Source organism: Enoplosus armatus, chromosome 15 (assembly GCF_043641665.1).
Source record: "Enoplosus armatus isolate fEnoArm2 chromosome 15, fEnoArm2.hap1, whole genome shotgun sequence".
Taxonomy (NCBI): domain Eukaryota; kingdom Metazoa; phylum Chordata; class Actinopteri; order Centrarchiformes; family Enoplosidae; genus Enoplosus; species Enoplosus armatus.
The window spans coordinates 14,302,255-14,323,337 of record NC_092194.1 but is presented as its reverse complement, the minus strand read 5'-3'; the positions used below and the strand labels follow the sequence as shown (position 1 = coordinate 14,323,337).

At 39.7% G+C, this 21,083-nt stretch overlaps 1 protein-coding gene across 1 annotated transcript in view; it reads left to right on the top strand.

Moving 5' to 3' along the window:
* The window catches only part of stxbp6 (syntaxin binding protein 6 (amisyn)), a 56,132-nt gene extending 35,289 nt beyond the window's left edge, over nt 1-20,843 (top strand). Inside the window, exons 3-6 of the mRNA XM_070920438.1 lie at nt 8,481-8,611; nt 8,813-8,978; nt 17,034-17,191; nt 19,051-20,843. Coding sequence (XP_070776539.1) covers nt 8,481-8,611; nt 8,813-8,978; nt 17,034-17,191; nt 19,051-19,074 — 479 coding nt within the window. The 3' untranslated portion in view covers nt 19,075-20,843. The remainder of the gene's footprint in view (nt 1-8,480; nt 8,612-8,812; nt 8,979-17,033; nt 17,192-19,050) is intronic.
* Nucleotides 20,844-21,083: the final 240 nt, after the last annotated feature.

Here is a 21,083-nt window from a genome sequence, read left to right as displayed (position 1 = left end):
GGTTTTTTCTGGCCAATAGGGCAGCCATGATAGGCTGATGGGTGTTAAATTCGTCCCATAGCATCACAGTAGGGGAGAAGCCTCAGGTCGGTGCCCCAGTGTAATTAAATATTTCCTTGTATCCGTGGGCTCTGGCTCTAGAGGAATGTCTACTATGTGGGCTGGGGCCTAGCTTGAATAGCTGAGTTATTAAGTGGTCCATGAAGCACTGGGTGATGAACGAGCTCAGGGGTCCTAATGTGGAATCCAGGTCTCACAAGAGACCTTGTTTCCTCCCTGGATGTTCACAGGGGCAGGAAGCAAGATGAGAAAAAGAAACACAATGACCTGCCTCTGTGGAGAGATTGTGATTGGTTTTCTTTGTATTTGATGTTTTTCGTTTGGTTTCTCTTCATAGGTTTCTAAGATGTATTGCTTGTCGTTGTAATCTATGCCTGATGTATTGTAGGTCTAAAACCATTTCTTACTTGCTATAAGACAAAAGAATCTTGCATTTGTGTGCACTTGAATTTGTTTGATAATTCCATCTCTTGTTAAGTTTGTAATTTGGCAGTTTTTTATTGTCCTTTGCAACTACTGGGGAGGTTGAAGCCTTCACTGAGCCAGCTGGTTCAACAAAAGCTCTCACCATTCTTTGCCCCAGCTTCTATCCCTCTTAACCTTATCTCCTACCTGACCTTCATGCTTAGTTTTTCTTTTTCTTGTTCTCCTCACTAACTGCTGCTCTGATTGTTTTACTCTGTGAAAACTTTACTATTTATCAACCCCTCAAGCGGCTCTCTGCACCTCAGACATCAAGGGAAAATGTCACAGTGATCAGTAGATTGTTTTGCACTGTATCTTAAGCTGTCAACAGGGCATCTCATCACCCCATAACCAGAGTGTTGCTGTCTTACCGCTGTTACAGTTCAGTTGCTAAGATTAAAGTTCAGGATTAAAGCCAATTTAAGTTTACTGTGATCTCAACAGAAGAGATGGAGATGATGAACAAGGAAACTAGAAGACTTGGATCACATTTAAATACATTTATTTATATTACAATATATGGCTTTTCCACAAACATTATGTGATAATGTACAGAAACTATTAGTTTCAACTGAAATCGAATGATTCTTTATTATGTTTTTGCTTACTCATATGACGTATATTATTTCATTTGGAGTAACTCGTTGTGTGACAGACAGGTAACCGGCTAAATTAAAGAAATGTCACATAGTGTCATATTATTGCTTACAGACTGTACATATATTATACACTCCACTCCTGTTCATTAAGTTAAATTAAATTAAATGTGTCAAACACTTCAGTTCAGCCACATTCTTCAATTAAATAATGTCTGAGTTGCTCTGATTTGACCTGAACTTATAGAAGTTCTAGTGCTTCAAATGAGAGTTTTCATTTAGGTTGGCTGACGCACATGATTTGTCAAGCCTTCAGAATCCTTTTAATGTGTTGTCCTTGGGTGAGTGTTATAATTGGATGGATAACAGATGTGACTGGAGGCAAAAGGCAGCTACGTTTTAAAAAGCTTATTTGGGTTTTGAATTCTTACTGTCTAAAGGAACTTCGATGAAAGGAATGACTTGACTTTCAAAAGATCCTCATAGACACAATCTAGTGTTACTCTGAACTTTGGTTTGAACATGATGCGAACACGAATTTATATCAGTGCCATGTCAGTCATAGTTGGGTTAATTAAAATGAAAACATGCAAATTCAGTTTTATTTAATGTGAAAATGCCATTCCTTTTTCAATCTCCTGGTGGTGTAGTTATTATAACAGCCATTAGCAGAACCCCATGCATATTCCCACTGAAGGTTTATAGCTATTAGCAGTGGTGCATAATTGTTGTTTTTAGGGGTTATTAGTTACTACATTAAGAAAGGCAGTGGCTTAAGTTCAAACACACTCCAATATAACACACAAAAAAGTTTGCATGAGGAACTTTTCCTTGTAACGTCTTGCTCAGTTGCCAGCCAGCTGTGACAAACGACTATTCATCAAATATTCAAAAGATTATTTTTCTCTCAAAAATCTGATTTTAAGGATCACTGCAATTTGGTTTTGATTAAAATATAGTCGGATAGTTATTGTTATAAAATTTCACAAGTTCTAAGTTTCACAGAATAAAAATATTTGGGATCAATGTGAACTTGATGAAAATCAAACTAAATGTTGAAATACGTCACACAACACTACAAGTTTTCAGTCAAACAAGTTTCATATTAACTCAGATTTAATGCAACTGCTTTGTTACAGTCTTTAATAAATGTTTCATTGTTGTAGGGGGACGTACAACTGTGCACTGCTCCATTGTCACTGTGTTTTCTTGTTAAGTTAATGTTGTCCGTATCTGTTGTGGGTTGAACGAAGCTGATCTGTATTCTATAGCTATTATTCGCCACTGCATATGCACTCCCTTTTACTATTGGTGCCTTGCCACTGCATCAGCACCATCCCGTCTGAGTACACAGCAGTCACTGTCTCTTTGAAATCACGAATAGACTGTAGAGGTCTTTGTTCCGGGGTGTCGTTGCTAGTCTAGCCAGTGCTGTGGTTCATTCCAGTGACAGCTTCTTTCTGAAGATAACAGTGTGTTCCAGCTCAAGCAGAGTGGGGGTAGCTTTAAAATAGACCTGTAATCACAGACCCAGACGGAGAAAAGTGTTAAGACGTGTCCTCGGACGACAGCTCTAATAACAAGTCGCAAAATTCAACCTGTAAGGCAAACTGTTTGAATATTTACCTTGCAAGATGGTGTCCTTGCTACCAAGATACTAAACCATTCTCTAATCCATCAATATAGTAGGCCATCACTCCAGGTTGTTGTTGTTCCCTGGGTTCATGAAGTATGCAGTATATGTCGTTTGACCCAATTGATACTTGGTGTGTGAAACAAATTCTTCTGCGTAGTCTTTTCCTGAATCACATGAATCCATCTGAACTTTCCACAACTTACACTGGCTCATGTATGGTTTCTTGTTTTGAAATAAGCTAAAGACACACCAGAAGACAACTTCCATATGTTGAATGTTGGGTACTGAGTTAAATGTATAATTTGTTCGAACTTATTTATTCCCCTCGTGTTTCACCAATAACCACTGAGTTTTCAACTTGCCTGCTTTTTAGAATCCTCATTTGTTCCATACGGCTGATAATGATTTATTTGGATTCATCTGTTTAGTTTGTCCATACACATGTGATCAATCCCTTTAGGCCTTTTCTGGCCCCCAGTCAAGCCAAACAAACAACAGTAGACAGCACTTTCTATTAGCAGTCTTAATGATATCTTAATGGCTTTGAATTTCTGTTAACTGTGATCCAGCCTAGAGTCAAAATTCCTAGCTTGCTGTCCTTGTATAAACCTGGCCAGGTGCCAGCCCCCACTTCTCAGGTGTCTTTTGTGCCGTGCAAATTAGATTGCCATGGCAACTGTGTCTACTTAATGTCAGAGCATAGAGCCAATGACTGCAAACTGAAGGGGTCTGATTTGTCAGGAGATCCTTAGCCCACCTGGTTGAGATGGAGGCTGTGAAGTGCTTCTTTGAAGCAGGACAGATGGGAGTCAAATGATTAAAAACAGACTTTCATCTGTTTAACCCAAATAACAGGGTATCCTTAAACTGTAATCAGAATCTGTTTAGCAACACAATCACAGATTGTTGATACAAAGTTCAGTAAAGTTTTCATATTTGCTGTCCTAGATACCAGATTTCAGATCATTCTTGCTGCTAAATATCCTCTGGCGCACAGGAATTTAATAAAAAAAGTACATTTTATGTTTTAAGAAGCAGCAAAAGTGGCTTGTTTATTAATGTATGTGTCAACAACTGTAGCTCATGTGAAGCATCTCTAACTGGTGTATAAACAGACAATGACAGATCCCTCAGTATACAGTAACATAGCTGTTATCATATTTAAGGATATATGGTTACAGAGGTTAAAAATCCTCTGTGTTATAAAACATTTATTAACTGTTTATATACACGCAAATCATTTATGGGTTTAAAACATAGCATTCATCACCTTGGAAATATTCGTTTTAAATAAAAATAAAGTGTTACTGCGGGTTTTGTATGAATGCAATAGGTTTTCAGCACATAATGCGAGCAGACACAGCCAAAATAAGGGAAGAGTGCCACCTACAGAAACTTAAAATTTGTCATGAGAAGATACTTCAGTACTGACCACACAGATATACTGTATGCAATATACTCACTCCACTTCTTCTTGGTGGATGAATCTTGGAACACCCAGTCATACCAAAGGCAGCACGGTGCCTCTCTGACTGTACAGCTACACATTATCTTCCATATCTGATGGGATCTTTTGTTATTCTGTGGTTTTGGATTTTCATATCTCCCTCTCGAAAGGCCCAAACCGTTGATGCTTATCATATTTCTGGCTTGTGACAGGAGATTTTGAGAAGCATCCGTGTTGACACGAGGATTAAGTTGTATTATATAAGGGAAAGGAAGTTTATTAATGTTATGCACATATGGGTGGTCCTTCTCCATGTTCTGTTAGCTTGCATGGTGTCATTGGCAAATTCCAATATTTTGGCATGAATTCCATAGATGTTCCATACTAAGGCATTAGTTGTACTGTATTTGTTTTCATAGCATTGGATTCAACATTTCCACAAATGCTTGTTTGCATTCATAATCGACACCTGCACACTTCTCGCATGATCATTTATGTCATTACTGCTTTTGCTAAAACTCCTCCTGGTGCTCATATTTCTCTCAACAACCGCAGCTATGATAATATTTCCTTGCGGGAAAGCTGATCCCGAGAACGTTTCTTCTGTGATGTCTGCAGTCTGTGAATGGTACAGTAAGAGTTTCCCTTCAGGCAGCACCACTCACGCATAGCCAAGCACAACAGGGGACTGATCCACTGGAGGAAGTGAGAGCATGTCACCGTCAGAGCATGAGAAAGGAGCAGGATAGGAACCCCGGCATGGTCTTCCTCTGACAGCCCACATGGAAACAATGGCTTTGGCAGCCTCTCAGTGGTTGTGGTCTTTCCTTGTTTCTAGGTATATTTTGTAGCCAAGGGGTGTTCGCTCATAAAGTTTATTATGCTGTAACATTGTGTTCAGGGTGTGATTTACGATTATTATTATGTTTGCTTTATAAAAATGAAGCATGTCAGGGAAGCGTGTCACATTACAGTTTCATATTCGATCCACTTCAGTTCATGTACGGGTATGGGAAAATATGTCTTCATCCATCTCTCTTATCTTCACTCTGTACAAGAGTTCGAGCTCAGTGAACTTTGGCCTGTCGGTATCAATCTCAGAACACCATTTGATGAGCTCATCAGAATTGTGACCACTTATATTAGAATTATACAAGTGGTAGTTGGGTGTTATTGTCTAGTATAATAGTAATCTTGCTGAACAATGTTACAAGATAAAAGAGAAGCTTACTGTGACACTGGATAACAAGTATTGATAAAATGAGGTATAATGTCAACACGCCTCCCTGCATCACTGCTTAAATTTATCATGAGAGCAACTTGAGGTTTGATTTTAGTAGAAGGGCTTGAGTATACAGTTTCTCACAATCCTCTCCTTGATTGCTGTTTCAATAAAGCCAGCTCCTCTAACTTTCAGTAATTGTTTAATATGCAGGGGAGCTACTCAGACAAGGTGGGAGTCAACAGCTGAATACGAAATTGATTTGAGAGGCTCAAAGGTGTCTGGTGGTTTAATTAAGACCTCACTGTTGATGTGTCGACGATTCAGCTCCACGGCCTTGAGACGACAGGTCTCTTTCACATATTCACTGATGCATTTCAGAAGTCAGTACTGTCATAGTTTTATTGAAAGAAAAAAAAAGCTAAATAGCCAAACAGCACTACCAGACTGCGACAGAACATGTTTATGGATCATTTAATACATACTTCTCGTGCAACTGTTATTCTGATCCTGGAGTCAGTGTGATTGTTTTGAAAGCAGCCTCACCACAAAAAGCTTATGATATGGCAGTGAATATGCTAATGCGGGAATGTGTCAGTCAAAGCCTCTCGGTTCGGGGGTCACACTCATTCATAATCATGATCGTTTTTTTCCCATCTGTTATGTTGAATAGAATGCTGTAGGCAAAAATTTACATTGAGCCGTGACATGAGCGGTTGCTACAGTATATTGTAAAACTACTGTTACTGCATTTTCAGCGTGACTGATCGTTCTGTTTTGAGTCACAGTACATTTTGTGGTAGGCAAACCTAGTTTGTGCTTGTGTACAGCGTGGCATATTCTGCTTGACTGGAAGGCAGGTCACACTTTTCATATAGGTGCTGTGCTAAAACAGTTGTTTAGTAATTTATTATACAAAAATGCTAAGCTTTAACTTGTTGTAGCTACTGAAATCTCAGGATACTCTGCTTTTCTCTGTTTAATATCATAGCAAATTGAATACATTTGGGTTTTAGACTGTCAGACAAAACAAGCAATTTGAAGACACAACCTTGGGCTCTGGGAACTATTTTGTGACATCTTATATACCAAACAATTTCTATCAATTGAAATATTATAGAATGAAAATAGTCATTAGTTCCAGCCACATACTGAATAGGACGTTTCTGGTAGGAAAAGATGAAGGCAAGAGAAAGATGGTTTCTAGTTGAATTCATACTGTACTTGTGTCGGTCTTTTATCTCTCAGACTCCACTTACCAAGCGAGAGCAATAAAACTCTACTACTCAATTTCTTCTTTATCAGTTTGTGGAAAGTAGTGGTTCTGTGCTATAATCTATCATCTGCCATGGCTGTAGCTCAGAGACAAATTATTCCTACTGTGAATTGCATGACCTGAGCTTCTAGACTCCTACCCTTCAACACACTGGTTGGTTACATCCAGCTGTCGTCTTCTTTATGCAATTTTCTGGTTTCTGGAGCTTCTATTAGCCTTCTGTGTGACCCAAGACAGATCTGATCACTCACTTCATCTGTTTGTCATGGTTGTGGCTGTCTGTTTGAATAAAAATAACTTCTCAAAGAAAAGATTTGAAAGAAATGACGGCCAGTCTGCCTGTATTGTATCCGTCTGCCTCTGTCTGTCTGTTCCACTCTGCAATTTCAGACCAGCACCTCAAGTATTAACTGCAGCTGTCTAAATCCTCCTCTCTGGGGAGTTTGCTTGCTGAATGTATCACCTGACGTAACATCCAGCCCTACCTATATTTTCAAAATCATTCGCAGAAAGCAAACCTGAACAAAAGTGTAACATTGCAGTCAGCAGGGATGCTAGTTTTTCAGAGATGAGAAGCAGAGTAAAGAGCAGCAGCAGTGAAAGTGACCCGAAAGTGACCTGAGATGACACAATGGCAAATGTGGGAGAGCGGAAGCAGAGGTTCGCTGCCTTGGTTAAAAAAGCAACAAAGGTTTTCATTATCCAGCCACACACACATCCAGCAGTCCAGAGTCAGTATAGAACCGTGAGCTTTGATGATCTCTAAACGTGGTGATGTTGATCTCTGTATGGGAAGAGTCAAACGCAGATATTCATGGGAATAGAAGTGGAGGTACTGTAATGTTGAGGCGAGTGGGGCCTGATGATGTTATTGGACAGAAGGGGGAAAGTCAGAGTGCCATTTTGGCACTTTAAAGATACCTTAGTTAGCATGTTACTAGTCCTGTTGGACAAGCTCATTACAGTAGGTTATGTACAAAAGTACACAGAATATGCAAGCAACAGACTGCCACTTTTTTCTCTGCATTGTATGAATGTTATGAACCAACTAAGCATGATTGTTATTGCACCAACTGATAAAAGTCCACAATACATAATAATTGCAATCGTAGAAGAATGTAATGGATTATGTTATTATGTCCGTTTTTCTCTTGTGGAGTTGTTTAAAAGGCGATACCGCCATGCTTGAATGTAGCTTCATTTGTTACCTGCTTAGATTTAGTCAGCAGTGCAGTAGAAGGAATACATCACTTTCAAGAGAAATGAGTTGTGTCCAGCACAGCGTAAAAATGCTCAACCATTTATACTTTGACAGGAACAATATTACAGTGTTTATGTTCCTCAAACCAGTAGTTTGTAAAAATGTCCTTTATGCGGCTGGAACACAACAGAAACTCATTGCACAGGGGACTGTATATAAGATTATTGCACAAAGCCATGTTTACAGGGTTTGTCTGTTCGTGGTTAGGCTGTCTTCTCATAGGGAATTTTTATCATGGTCTCTGTTGCTGTTGGCTCCAAATAAGAAATGTCTATTGTTAATGGATCCCATTGTTTCTGCCGCCCACAAGAGGAAGCTTGCATTTCTGCTTGACTCTAATATTCCTCACCTTGTGACCCAAACTGTCCATTTATCCTAATCCAAACTTTCTCACTGTGTCATAAACAATAGGGTTTGCAAGTTACACAGAAACCTCATATTCTGGAATTCAATGTTGGCGATAATAATTGTTGCAACAATCTTATCTGGTGTGTTTTTATTGTTTTTATTTCCACAGTGACGAATAAGAAACCGTCCCACTTATCTATCACTAAAGTGAAGCAGTTCCAAGGATCTTCTGCCTTCATAAAAAGGTCACAGTGGACAATTGACCAGCTACGGCAGGTCAACGGCATTGACCCCAACAAAGTATGTTATTTCTAGTCGTCAACCACTGTTATTTATTTAGTTAATAAGCCAATTTTGGGTTAAAGCAAGTATTGCTGATACAAAATAACTTGTAGTTAGTGTCCCCATTTCACCATTTCCCCCCTGATAGTTGTTTCCTTTCCCTGACTACACACACTCACCTCTCACTCATTTCTCGTTCTTACTGGTATTCTCTCCAAGGACTCTCCAGAGTTCGACCTGATGTTCGAAAATGCATTCGACCAGTGGGTTGCTGGTTCAGCAGGAGAGAAGTGCACCTTCATTCAGATTCTTCACCACACCTGCCAGCGCTACAGCTCAGCGCGGAAACCAGAGTTCGTCAACTGTCAGTCCAAACTGCTGGGGGGTAAGACCGTTACAAAAAACAACAAAACACTGGTCTTTGTTAGTATTTCTGTTTCACACAGTGGCTCTGCAATGCCAGACCTGCTGCTGTCATACTGTGCTATAAGCCAGTCTGAATCTGATTATGCATGATGACAACCAGCACCTGCTGTGTATGAAAATGCATGGTTATTACTCGTACACAGCATCTGTTGAGTGCGGTCAATGAGGATGTCCAACAAAAGGTATCAGCTGTGACTCAAAATATCTGACACAGATCAACTGGTTTAAAGCACTAAACACTAAATAATAATTGTCCCTAATTTATGCAATGTTGACACATTTCATTGTGTGCCTGAAGTGTGAGACACATATGTTTCAATTGATTTTCACCCTTCATAATAACATTAAACATCACAGTAAGAGCTGTAACAGTCCCTAATTATTGTTTGACACTGATATTTAATCTGGGAAACTAACCCTTTCCCTTTGGAAATAATACTAATTTCATGCCCAACTAACAAGTAAAGAGTGAAGTCAATTCCCAAATGTTTTAGACATGTAGAATGTAAATGTAAAACCACATAATTGGTCATTTCGTGGTTACAAATTGTTTGTTACCCAGGAGAGGAAGAGTTCTGGTGCTGGTTGATGGTTTCCTCTACAGTGAGACCCAGTAGAGAATGCAGCATCCTCAGCCGTTTAATCATATATTGATCCGTTTACCCCTCATTTTTGAGCACCATTCAACCTGTTGCATTATTGATGGAATTATTTATGAAAAACACATCCTCCTGCTGGGTGTCCATCTGCCCCACATATACAAGATCGAATTACCAGACATAGATATTTTTGAAAACCAAAAAGAAATTGGTTTACTTTGCTGGATTTTATACTTCAGACTGCTGCGCTACGAATAAAATCTTACTGTGAGCAAGGCACAGAATGAATAATGACTCTCTTGTAACTGGTAACATGCTTCTTGTGAAAGCTTTCACTCATGATGCAAAATAAGGGGTTTCTGGGTAAAGCTGTAGGTTAGGAAAGTATGATTGAACATACAATAATTTGCAGAGAGGTGAGACTAAGTGAAATATGTTATAAAGGCACTTCCCTTTGTCTCTTTTTTTCCCTTACTCTGTGTGTGGGAACCCACTATCTACTCATTGATGATAAAGCTACTCGTTCTCTTTTACATTCTGTTACGTTGCCTTGACCTTCCTCCTACTCTGAAAACCATGTCCATATTCAACTCGCTTAAACAGACCCTGGTGCATACTATTGTCTCTGTATGTGTAGGTGGGAAGGTAATGGTGTCCCAGAGAGCACTGAACCCGGGGGTCTGTAGAGTAGGATGGATTGTGGAATGCAAATGTTGCATATCAACCGCACGCCTCCAGTAGATCTTAAAATTACACTTAGAGGCCCTGTAGCATTGTTTTAACTGCATAAAATGTAAGACACACTATAAGACACATAGCACTGCCCTTGATATAATATGCTTGTAATATGAATGAATTTACCCACAAAAACTACATCCTATTTAAAATATACTTTTAAGAGCCAAACCTGTGGTTTTGTAGAAACAGCTACAGTATTGATCCAGCTATTGACACCATGCTGTAAGTCCTGGCTGTCAGTGAGTCGAGGGTGCTGTGTGTGTGTGATTGATCAAAAAATTGACACCTCACCACCCACATTGTGACGCAAGGAACAGAGAGGATGCCAGCCTGCTGCCAACTCTGTCCACTCCAGTTTAAGTCTCACACCAGTGCAAAACAAAAATCATGACGCTGCTCAGGTGTGGGACCATAACTGTGGGAGACTCTATCTGCAGAATCTTCTGGGAAAACACAAAATGTTTATTTAGTTATTATTTAATGATTGAAATTAAATTCAAGAAAGCTATTTTTTTTTATCTGGGCTTCTTTTTTCTGCATCCTGTACTTCTGTCTCTGTCCATATTCATGAGCCTTGTAACTTGTGATAATGTCTTCTGTTTAAAAAGACCTTTCTGGGTGAATTCTTACTGCAGAGTTTTAGACTTCTGTCAGAGCCGTCGAGGGGAAGAAGCACAAACACGTTTTTGGTCCTTGATGGGGCATGTAATTGGTCTGGAAATAAAAGCAGCTAATTTGCTAATTGCCTTGTTATCAGTGCCGACTTGGCCTGCTGTCCACACTATATACCCTGTTTTACCTTAATTCCCACCTGTATTCATGACTTGATTCTAAACGAAGTGTTAAATCTATGAGCAAAGTGGATGCTTTTAAACCCTCAGCATTAGGCAAACTTGTCTCCCTTTAGTTTACCTACATGCTCTGTATGAAGGTTATAATCAATGGATGGATGAATTATTAAACAGTAACCAGTTTTACAGTTTTTTGCATGACATTTATAAACAACTGAACCCTTAATACTCGTGATTTCATAATCCAAAAACGGTAACCCCTCTCGACTAATTTCAAAACTATATCATGTTTGAACATCAAAGCTGACCATGACTTTTGATATTTTCTCATCACAGAGGACCAAGCTGTAGATTCAGTCATTTTCCGTTGCAAGGTCTATTTGAACAGAATGAGGAAAGCATTTGTTGTACACCTCAGTCATCTACTAAGACAAGGTAAGCCAGTGGTACAGTTTATGAACCTACTTGGACTAAATGTAAAAAGTTATATCCTTTACTAAAAAGTGATGAATTCCAGTAAGGTCCTGTTTTATAAGAGACCGCAGTGTCTTGGAGAAACTTGAACTCTTGCGTGCATGTCAAGCACAAGAAGGACCTGAGGGATGTGTCTCCCTGTATATCTGGAAATCAGCCAATTGACCATTAGCAACAGCGAGCAAATTCTAAAAAATCCTGTCATTTTAAAGCCGTACAATGCATATACACACACAGTAAATTCTGCAAAGTTGGATTTTAAAAAGTTTCAAATGAAGTCTGTCGCCTGCCCTCTGAGCGGAGGGCTCTGCTCCTGGCTCTCAGGGACTTCAGTGACCTGTGTTGTCATTGTTAGCGATATACTGTAGTTAACATTTGCAAACACAGAACTTTCTTCTGTATGCTCCCAGTGAGCGCAAGGTCAACATCTCCCTGGTTTGTGCGTGGGTTGAGTACATGCTTAAAGGGATTTTATGTTTACATCCAAAGGTTATGTGAGTTATGTGCCGTTGACCCTCACTGTCAGACTGTGTGTGCAGTCACTGACTAATACTGTGCAGAGGTCAGTCACATTTTGATATACAAGGGCAGTGCAATGATGGAGGGCTTCTTCCCTGATGGTTTCCTCAGTATTCTGTACTTCTGTATAGCATTTCACAAATTAACATTTAAGCCTTGTCAAGACTATAATGATGAGAATTGTGGCTGTTTAATGCATTGTGTGTTGCTGACATTTATGTGCTGATTAAAGCCACTGAAAGTAGGCTGTTCATGAATACCTAGTAGCTATTTTTCTGTCAGTGTCGGAACGGCTCTGTGGTACGTTCAGGACAGGATGTCCTCATTGGTGTCCTTTTGTCCTGCTGGTTAAAAATGCTTCAGCAAGGTGTGGTTAACCACTGTGTTGAAGGAGCCTCTCTGGCTTCACATCCACCTCACCGCAAAGTAAATGTGAGTATTTATGGGACACATAAACATGTGCAATAAAAGTGAATCAAATGTAGTTCATCAGCTGTAGTTTTGTTTGTAATAGGGTCATTAAACCTCAGTGCCGGATCACACATTTTACATTAACAACTGAGTGATGTAGGTTGAAATGAAGCCTGTGACCGCTGATGCTAAACAAGTCGAGGTCCTGGATGCCGATGGTGGTGGGGACGGAGAGGAGCAGCACTGTGAAAGACAATGATATAATGATAGGCATATACAGTAGGGTGTATATACAGTATATATTTCATGGGGAGGGAGGGGCATCGGAAAAAAAGCAAATGTGCAGATGGCTAAATGATTTGGGAACATAGAGAAAGGAGGAACAGCCCTGTATAAAAGGTTTGGGAGTGACCATTGAAAGAGAGAATTAACTGTATAGGGAATAACTGCAGGGAGAATATGGTAAATGCTATAGAATAATAATAGATGTGTGTCAGGAGTGCCGGAGGGAGGTGCCCTTCCTGGTTGAACCTCTGCTATAGCTGCATTATGCTGCTTCGATAATGTCAAGATTTGCATTAATTAAACTGCAGCAGCAGTTTATTGTGCAACAGGAGCTGCATAACTGTGTTCAGGCCCCTATGATGTCGATTACATTAGTCATTTCTTGTTGATCATTCTTTCATGCATAATCCATTTAAAACAGGATTAAGTTCAACTTCTGTCACCTATTTACTTAAAGAGCTTTATACACTTCTCAGAAAGTGCTGCTGTCACACACAGAGAAAAATACACTTTTGAAACTGTTGAATTTGAAAATAAATTAAAAGACATTCTTTTATCACAGTTACACTCATTGTAAATGGAGTTGTGGGTTGGGTGGAATTTATCACGCAATTGCAATTCTTTGATTCGGTTTTAGTATTCCTCACACACTTCCTTGTTTACTTTTCTGGCTACTGGCAAAAAAATGGGATGTTGGTGATTTAGATTGACATATTGGAGCAGCCACATTTGACATAATTGTGTATTTATGAATTTAAAATCCACCAAATCTTTTTTTTTAAGTACACTTGACTATTAGTGTGAATACATCAGTCTTGATTTAAAAAAACTTTAGTTTACTACTTGTATTGACATGCTTTTGTAGTTGTAATTAACGTCAGGAAAATCTAATCATGTTTCATGTCCTCACTGTTAACTGAAAGTACATAAATCTACAGTAAAGTAAGTGATGAGATGCTTTAACATTGCCTGTCTCATAATTGCAGAAAGTAGGAAAAGAAGACCCCAGTTGAAAATAACAGCAATTATGGGGTACTTGAGAGTCAAGAGGCGCTGATATGTAGGTAAAGCTATGAAAAGGATTGGGATCACTTACAGACATCCTTGGCAGAATGTTTCATATGTTTCTTTGGGTGAATAACAGCAGCCTTAAGCCCTCTGGTAATATCTGGGTAATAAGGAGAATTTATGATGTTACTTGTTGAAGTGCAGATAAGTATACGCTCTCTAATGCTTAAAAGAAATTATTGTAAGACACTCTCTCCCTTCAAACACCCACACATATTATACGCCACAGCATTATCCTAACACAGTGATAAGATGATCATGTACGCTGCCAGAGTGAAAATACTAAAGGCACTGTAGCATGTATTGTTCGAATGGATCTTTTTCATGGAGGTATGTTTGTTCTTGAAGTTAAACATCCAATCTAATCAATCCCATATGCTTTGAGAGTAAACGTGACTTGGCTGTCAGTATTTCGTGAAGTGTATCTGGCATGTTCCTGTTGATAACCATCAGCTTATTTTCTTTTGCGCCCCAGCAGTGCAGCCTGTAATCTGATGTTTACAGCAGAGCTGGTAAAGGAGGGGTTGACTTTGAATGATCTTTCCCCTTCCTTGTTATGTTCATCTTTGCTCATAGTTCCCTTGTTCTGGAATATTTTGTTGCCAGAAAACAACTTGCCTTTTTTGTTCATTCTCCATTGTTAAAGAAACCCTGGCTTAGTACGATATCATGGGGTATAGCAACAACATTCCTCCTGCATTGTTGAGAGAGGCGTGTCATGGATGGAATAGGCTTGGCCTCACACTGTAGGTCATTCTCGATCAACATTTTTAGATACACCAGTGCAACATCATGTCATAACTTCATTAAAATGTAGACTATATTAATACCAGTGAACCTCCTAAGGAACATAAAAGAACCACTGTTATCCCCACTGATAAGTGATGGCTGCTCACCTCCCACATTAAGTTAAGAGTCACTAAGGCTCAGAGTTTGGATCACAGCGATGGCACCACATAACATAATCGACTCCTACACATGTTTCATTCAGCTCCTGATGCTGCAGCCGCTTCATAAGCTCTCCACCCTGCCTGCTCTGTAATTACATTCTCCACTGGGGGAGCCCACGCTGCAGCTCGCCGCTGATCTCTGAGAATGGAGAAGAAAGGCACCAGAGAAAGGGAACTGGTGTGCAGACAAATAAAGGGAGATGTTCTCTTGAGTGCATGGTGTGGAGGGGTTGTGAGGGCCAGGGTTATATTGAGGATGATGGGAGTATTACTCTCCCAGGAGGAGAGGATTAAGAGGAATCTGTCTGAAGGTGAAAAGGTCTTATCCTTTCTAGTGAAGACCTAAAGCTTCTCAGAGAAAGGGTTGTTTTGTTTTTTTCAAAATAGAAGCAGAGCAATGTAAACCAGAATCTATATTTGCAGTGTATTGTAATTACACATGAACTTTGCTTTGCTAATGGTTACAGAGTTCCTAGTTAAGAGTAAGTACTATGTTCACATTGTAGCTGTAGACTGTGGAGTTCTTGTATGCTGTGGACTCAACTTCAACTTCCGACTGGTCTGAAGCTTATTGCATCATTGGTCCAGACGTGTTTGTCATCTGCAATGTGACCTGCTGTCTGTGGTTCATTTACTGTAATCTCTGGAAAATTGACTGAAGGAAGTCCTTGTGTTTGTGCATGTGTTTCCATTTCCTTTAGTGTGTGTAGGTGTGGGTCTGAACATCCATACATCGGTGTGTCTGCGGCACAGGTGTGTCTCTACACAAACTGTCCTGACTTTATCAAGTTAACTTCTTTTGAAAGAATACCAGCTGGCCTCGCCGTCAGCTTTTGTGCTGTCATATAAGCCACTGCAGCAGAGCTGCCCCAATTATCTGTCACTCAGCCTACGTGCCTTGATGCCGCGGGACATACACTCTCTATATTGCAGTTTCCTCTGGGAGCAGATAGAATCAGGCTTGTCAAGTGTTAATACAGTCAGTATCTTCAAGCTTTGCTTAGCCTGTTTCATCCCCTCTAACTCACTTACTGTATATCTGAGGATATAGACCTGGGAAAATCGAATCTAGCTTCCTTTCTTTTCAGTGTTTTCACTGGGTGTTTGTTGTCTTTATTATTTTTCACTTGTCCATTTTTTAAAGTTGGGTACAGGAGTAGACAGTGTGGAAGTGAATTATTTGATGTAACTTAACTGGACTGGCTGGGGTGGTTATCAATACCCTAAAGATATATATTACAAAAGGCAAAATATTGCCCTCCTATTGTCTTTTTGTAACATTGTGAGCCCTGTGGTGCTGCTCACCACATGGTGTTGTAATTAAAATGACTTGTCAGGACCTTGTAACCACAGACTGAAAGTCTCCTTTGACTCTTTTTGGGAAACCAATGCTGATTTTTTCCCAAACTGGCATACTGCCATTAGATGCATCTACATAAAATGACAGATTATACCCCACTGGACCAATGCAACTGTATTGCCGACAAAAAGAAAGCAGATTGCTGTTCCCAGTCTGGTTGCTAGCGTAGTGCTTAACAGCAGCACTCCCGACGTGCGCTAGATTAATGGCTTGTCAGAGGAAACATCCGCAGGGCTGCCACGGCTATCGGAAGATGTGTTCTCTGTCTTATATCCACTACTGGGTCTCCAGGGTTGCCCGTGCAGCCAACCGCATATCCTCTCTTTATTACACTGGTTCTGAAAAGAGGAAAGTAATCGCAGAGCTGGCACCACAAGTTCAACATTGAAGAAAAGCAGCGCTTATCACCATGAATGACATGCTTTCTTAAAAAGAGACATTAAAATCCGGTGTTGCATGTGTTGCTGTTGCATACTTTGAAGTTTGAAAAGGTTAATTTCACTTGATCTTTCCTTGAAGTAAATCAGCTTTGAAGAAAACTCATTAGCCACCTTCCTACGGTGCACCTGATGGAAGCCATTTACTTTCCCACGTTTTTCTCTTCCACCATTAACACTAATGCTCAGGGTCACTGATTAAACTGCACCCATCTAATGTCACATGTTCATTTGACACAGCTGGTCTTCTACGTTCTGTTGTTCAAGGAATCACAACTTCTTTCCCTGTTGTCTTTTCTCTCCTCTATTGTGTCCTACTTTACTTTTCTTCTTCCCTTCTCTTTGCTCTGTCTTGCTCCTTCACTCCCGCCGTTATCTGCAGGTAACAGTATACTGCACTCAGCTGCAGACAGTGTGACGAGTGCTGTACAGAAGGCCAGCCAGGCTCTGAATGAGCGCGGCGAGCGATTAGGACGGGCTGAGGAGAGGACTGCAGACATGATGAACAGTGCCGAACAGTTCGCTGTCACTGCACACAAGGTGAGTCAATATGTGTCGCAGGATACATTACAATACATAACCTCCGGGTGGGCTTACTGAATGCATTTTGATGATTTTGAGTGTGTTTAAATTCTCACTACGAGTCCCACCTTATGTGTTATACAGTATCTAGTCATGATTTTAAAGTCATTATTAGTTCAGCCAAAAGATCAAACATTTTACTTAAACCTGAGGATATTTATAAGAGTTGCTTCATTGTGACTCAGCAGTGGTGCTCTCTGCTCTGGGAAGATAATAGTTTTTTCCTTCTTCCCTCATTTACTCTCTCTTTTGTAGTTCTCTATAGGATGTTCCCTCAGCCTCCATCTATATCCCATATCTCTTGTTTGTCAGGAAAAGTAATTGCATGCTGTTTAATGAGGCTATTAGCATAATATGATTTTTTTAAACTGCAAAACAAAAGAAAAAATCTATTGCTTTGTAACGAGCGCACCTGATTGTGATCATCATAGCTGTCTTTCTAAGAGCACACAGTATGTCGTGCATCCCTGGGTTTGCAGCTTGGCTTCTTGTGTAAAACGAGGCTGTTAGTGAACTGATAGACGTGCCATCTAAAGCGGGACGTCAATGAGACTAATAGTACAACCATCCACTGCCTATTGAAATGCATGTTTTGAGTGATGCACAATGCTGTACTAGTGATGGTGGGATAATTGAAAGACATTTCAAGAGCCATGCATGGCCCTCTCACTGCTCACAGATGAGCTTCCCCACCGAGATGAATTACAAAAACTGTGATAAGCGGAGAAAAATGCCTTGGCTCTGGTGGTTTCAGGAGAGAATGACTGTAGAGTCCCCATGAAGAATCACTCATTTGCCGTCGTTTCTCATTTCACTCGCTGCCATTAGCTTTTATATTATTTGTTTTTATAACTTATCATTTGACTTGCGCATTATCATCAAGACTCATAACGTTGCATGTCTGAAGCCCTCTGTTAAAGGCAGTAAGTAGCTTTACAGATGAATGAAGACAGTCTGTGTTTTATCTTACATTTCTGTCTGACTTTGACAACTGCTCGACAGGATCTATTGTAAAGCTATTAAAGTTTTCCTACTTTTCTACTCAAGTCATCTGCATGTGTTGTAAGTGGACCTCTACACAGCTTCAAATTATAGCCAAGCGCAGTGCTGAACGTCTGCAGTGCTGTCTGTGAGAGGGTCACCTTGACTCTTTTTCTCTTAGTTCACTTCTGCAATCCCATTTCTGCGCCTCACTTTGTGACAGCGGCCGATTTAGCTGCGCTGCTCCATTTTAATCCAGACCCCTCATTTCTACGCGCTGCTCTACTGCCCCCACTTGTTCAATGTGTAGTATTCATTTCTCCTCATTCTGCAGCAACATACTTCACACTCAGTCTGTAGTGTGTGTGTGTGTGTGTGTGTGTGTGTGTGTGTGTGTGTGTGTGTGTGTGTGTGTGTGTGTGTGTGTGTGTGTGTGTGTGTGTGTGTGTTCATCCTCACCTCTCCAGTCCCCGTAGTTTTGTATTAGATTGGTGGTCCTGGTCATCTTTCTAACAAGCCTCCAGCCGAGCCCATTAGAACCCTTGTTAATGAGATAAATGAAGTTGCCTTGTCATTGCCTGAATAAAAAAAACCCACAGGACCCCTGGCTGCCTTCCAGCACCTGCATAATAAACCTCCCTTAACAGCTTTTTCTCCTTTGTGGAAGGATTCTCAAATAGTCAAATCTGTACCTTTATGTGTCCTATTTTACTCTCTGTTCTCACTATTGCATTTTATTGAAGACAGTCTGTTACATCTACTGACTAGCATTTTGCCGATTGGGTAATTTAATATCACTGTATTATCTCTCAACCCCCACCCCAATTTTTCTACAGCTTGCCATGAAGCACAAGTGTTAGACCACTGCCAAAACCAACTGGGGGAGGGGGGGGATCTACAATCGCCAGTCGCTGTATAGGAGAAGGATTCCAGATTTTATTCTTTTTAAACAAATTTAATATGATTACTATTTGTTAACAATGTTAACATTTTAATGTTTTGAGTTATTGTATTCTGGTTCATCTTCTGATGGTGACACATCGAGCTAGGGAGGGGCAAGATGAACAACGCTGCTCCAGACTGTCTGCAGAATGTTTCATGCTTCAGTTTGCCAAGTAAAAAGTTGCGAGACACAGCCATGACTGTATTTCATAACAATGGCCACTCAAAACACTTCCCCTTTTCATATGCTCAGACACTAATGTGAGTGCACACATGCTGACAAGTCATTATCAGCAATCACTCCAAGACAAAGAACAGCTCATCTCACAGGTTATTAATTGTTAAGGGTTATTTATGAGCACTGCGGTGATTATGCAGCTGATTCATGAGTGACGGACCCTCTCATCAGTGTATTTGTGCATACATACTTGAAGATAGCCTAGATTTTCTTACCTGATGCTTAGGTTGTACCCAGATAAATATGTTGGCAACACATTTGGGATAGTGGGATGTCAGATGAAAGGAACACGACATTAACTCTACCCCTGAACATCAATGCATCCATAAATACATATTTTCAATTTAACATGTCCTCTTTTGACTCTTGGACCTTGCAGTCTTTCGATCTGTTGTCCTGTCCATCGTTTCAAAATGTATAAAAACAGTATTAGTCAAAAAGTTTTCAACATATCATTTCATTTCAAACTGCATATAAGACTGAATGGGGAGGTTTGGGTGACAGAAAATACAACAATGAAATATTTTAGTCATGTTAGACTTGTTTACCGTTCAAAAACAACCAAAACTACATGGAATACAGTTGCCAACATTTTTGGAAGTGTACTTGAAGAACTCTGTTTTGAAAATAAGCTTTATAAGCATAATAATTTATGTGCAGGGGAGTGGGGGGGCAATTCAGCATACCAGCTTCTGCATTGTAAAAAGCAAAACATGTAATTCTTCTAGTACTATTATCTCAATGTCTATAGAGCTCATTTGTTCATGGGATGGTTTAGATTGCTTACAACTATATTTCAACTTTACACATTCAGCAGTTATATTTTATGCTTTTTGTACAATTTGGGTAGGTCATTATAATGATGTATATACTGATAGATGATGGACAAACTTTCAAATATCAGCAGCAGTGTGCAGTAGTGTATTTTCTGTGTCATTGCTCTAACACGGACTGTAACTTTGGCTTCCTCACTGCTAAGATACCGCCCTCACAATCGAGATGTATTTGATTCTTTTTATATTTTGAATTTTATAATTCATGACGTTACAATGCACCAACAACCTTATCTTGCAGAGCACTGTTGAGTTCATACTGACACGTTCCAGTTGCCTAACTGTTATTGTGCTTGTATTCCTCTCTCTAACACTTGTGTTTATTGTTTTAATAAAAAAAAAATATATATGAATAGTGTCCTTTTTTTTATAACCAGCTTTAACAATTCCATCAAACAATGGAATCAGAGGTTGTACATTTATTTTGTCGGGTGTTCTTTATTATTGTTATTGCACTTGTTTTACTCACATGTATTTTCTAAAGTGTCTAAAGGGTTGTTTAGTCATTTTCTCTGTCTGATGTGCTCAATCTCACCTCATGCTTGAACAATGCTCATATCACACTAATCTCAGTTCTCTATAACACTGTAAGATGTAAAATAAAGTCCGATCCACAATCAAAATAAACTGGTTCTTTATTAGTGCCTTTTGCTGTTAACGTCTCACCTCAGTCTGAAAATCAGTGTTGATATTGTCTTAATGTGGTAACCCAGGGTAACGCTGCCTCCGAGGATCAATGAAGAAAAGTTTATTTTTAGGTTTTTGGTTACAATTGAATGAAGTACTGGGTTTTGTGTTTATTCTCCAGGGAGAGTTATGCAGAAGTAAAATGGTGAGGGTCATTCTTGGTTAAATT